Below are 2,838 nucleotides of genomic sequence, written 5' to 3' on the forward strand. Positions count from 1 at the left end.
GCTTCAAGCAAGGCTGAGAGGAGCAGATAAGGCTGATGCCCTGGGAAACTCTGCCCGGCTCTGAGCCTTTCAGCAGCCAGGCTATTCCTGGCCATGAGGTAGCACGTAAATGAAAGTAAAAAAAAAAGTTTTTATATAAATAGCTCAGGGTGGGTGGGGGTGGGGGTGGGATGAGAAAGAAGAAGCTGAGGAGGAGAGGGGGAGTATACAGCAGCGTCATCTTGTGTAACACTTTAACTGGTTCTATGGTCTGGGACAAAGATCTCACATAATCTCAGGCACTACCACACTAAACTTTAGGTCAATATCTGTTCGCTTTTTAATCTGTAGCCATTTTTGTGTTTCTTAAGATTGATTAGTTGTGGCGACTATTGGGAATTAATCAAAGAGAAAAAAATAAGTAGGTCCTCTGGATGGGTTCTTCTTTAGTGAAACGTTTCGTCTCTCATCCAAGAGACTTCTTCAGTCTGATGAGTTTCAGGTGAACTCAGCCTTATAAGCACTGCCTCCACATGGACAAACAGGTTAGTCACATGCAAAAGAGGCCCATCGCCTAACAATAGGCTAATTGTTAGGCCTATTGTTAGAGCTAATCAAGCCTATTGTTAAGCGATGGTCCTCTAGCATGTGACTAACCTGTTTGTCCAGGTGGAGGCAGTGCTTATAAGGCTGAGTTCACCTGAAACTCATCAGACTGAAGAAGTCTCTTGGACGAGAGATGAAACGTTTCACTAAAAAAGACCCCATCCAGAGGACCTACTTATTTTTTCTTTTTGATTTTTTCTACCTAGATTACGGAGATGCATCAGGACATACTGGGWATCAAGTTGGTTCCAATAGTTAATAACTTGTAGATGTTCATTAAAACCCATCCTGTGGGTCATGAGATATTTTTCTAACAGACAAACACACACACACAGATAAAGAAAGGCTCATAAAGAAACCAGGAGACACATGATCTGAGCAACGTTTTTCTGTGTCTTACCTGTGACATACACATAGACGGGCCTCTGCTTCTTGGTGCTGTGTTTGTACTGGCACCGGTACTGGCCCGTGTGTTGGGCCTGGCTGTTTTTCACAYGCAGCTGGCTGCAGTAATGGTGACTGGTCCTCCCACAGCGCGACTCAACCACTTTCACCTGCTCCTGGTCCACGCCTGTGGAAAACGCCCAGGACAGCTCCCAGCGACCCCTGACCACACAGGTCACAGAGATCGGATCAGAAAATCAGTGTTTGAAGTTGAAGGGGTGGAACTAAAGKTGCATTATGTAGATGTTTCAGAGAAGATTCAAAGACAAAGACTTGTAATTATAAATATTAAAAACTTCTAGCATCACAAAGTTATCATTATTGTTAAATAAATAACCTCTAATTAATGTAGGCATCTATGAATCTCCATGATTACACAAACTGGAATTTTACCAGAATTTATTCTTGAATAAACTTTATTTAGTCATTTAGTCCCATTTCGTTTTTTAAATTATCGTAAAGCTCAAATTTCACTACTTCCCCTTATATGTTGTCTGAATAAAGTGGAAAAAACACTAAGATACCCACATAGCAAACAATTATCTGGCCCAGTTCTGGCCCATACAATGCACTTGGCCCAGATACCTAAAAAAAACGATGGCCCTTTGGTGGCCCAGATGTCATTTTACAGAGGTGACCCATTCAAGGGCCAGCACCACTTAAACAAAACCACAACTGGGCCAGTTGTGTTACGCCTTCTTAAAAACACTGCCATGTTTGCCAGACCTGGCCCACATCCGATTGCCAAACCACTCACCATGCCAGTGCCAGCTTGACACCAGGTCTGGCCCACATCTGTCTGCTATGTGGGTATCCTAACAGAAAAAATAACTTTTCAAGAGTTTAAGGAACAAAAAAGGGAAAATTATTACTTTGAAATGCAAATTACTGGTGTCAGACAAGAGTTTTATGACGACACGTTTGATTTGTTTCCACTTTGCAAACACAAACGATGCTGATTCCTGGTTCCCATCAGCTGAAACCTCACCTGCACTTGAGCCGCAGTGTCTGRTTGGCCTCCACAACCAGCTGCCCGTTCTCCACGTCCAGGCGAGGGATGCTGAACTTCCCCTTTTGGTCTTTATCTGGTTGGACAGAGGGAGACAAGTCACTTTACAGAACATGAGTTTTTGGTGTCTAACCGTTTCCGCCCACCAATCCTCCTCTGCAGCCACAGAAAGCTGTGACTCTCCTCAGATCATGTGGGAACACCTACACAAACTCTCCCCCTCTTTGTTGAGATGTAAAATGGAGAGATGAAGACATTTGTCTGTTCATCCTTTCTTTAAAAGWAATCCACCCTTCCCTCCCATGAACAGACTGGAATCCAGCTCTCTGCTTCGTTTGGGGCTTTTTGTTCTCATGAAGCAGAGCCGATGTTACTCACGCTGATAGCACTTCCTAAACCATTTCCTTCAGTTTGTCCATGTGAAAAAGCAACAAACAAGCCCATAATAGACTAATCACAGTGTCCTGAGTGGATGTCTAGCGTAATTTGACTTTATATTTCTCATGACATGAATACAAATTCTGAAATACTTGTAAAAGATATGCCTGCTGAACTGTAAGACCCAAATCTTTCTGCAGCTTGGAGTAGCCTTTCTTTAACTTTCAGTTTCAGCATGACGAGGCAGGGAAGAATCTCCTCACACCACTGGAGATGACAAATCAGAGTTCTTTGGAAGAGAGGCCTTCCTCTGCTAGTCATCACTTTAACATCCATCGAATGTCTTTCCAAGGATTTTCCTCTTACAAGTAACTTTAACATGCAAACTGCATTCCTTCAGTTTTATATTTTTATTTTATTTA

General features: G+C 42.7%; 1 protein-coding gene across 1 annotated transcript in view; it reads right to left on the minus strand.

The window, feature by feature from the left end:
- The window catches only part of flt1 (fms related receptor tyrosine kinase 1), a gene marked incomplete in the record, with an annotated part of 38,233 nt that overhangs the window by 33,773 nt on the left and 1,622 nt on the right, over nucleotides 1-2,838 (minus strand). The window contains 2 exon segments of the mRNA XM_014002255.1: nucleotides 986-1,191; nucleotides 2,018-2,114. Of these exon segments, the coding sequence (XP_013857709.1) occupies nucleotides 986-1,191; nucleotides 2,018-2,114 (303 nt within the window).

This window comes from Austrofundulus limnaeus, unplaced genomic scaffold (genome assembly GCF_001266775.1).
Source record: "Austrofundulus limnaeus strain Quisiro unplaced genomic scaffold, Austrofundulus_limnaeus-1.0 Scaffold12, whole genome shotgun sequence".
Taxonomy (NCBI): Eukaryota; Metazoa; Chordata; class Actinopteri; order Cyprinodontiformes; family Rivulidae; genus Austrofundulus; species Austrofundulus limnaeus.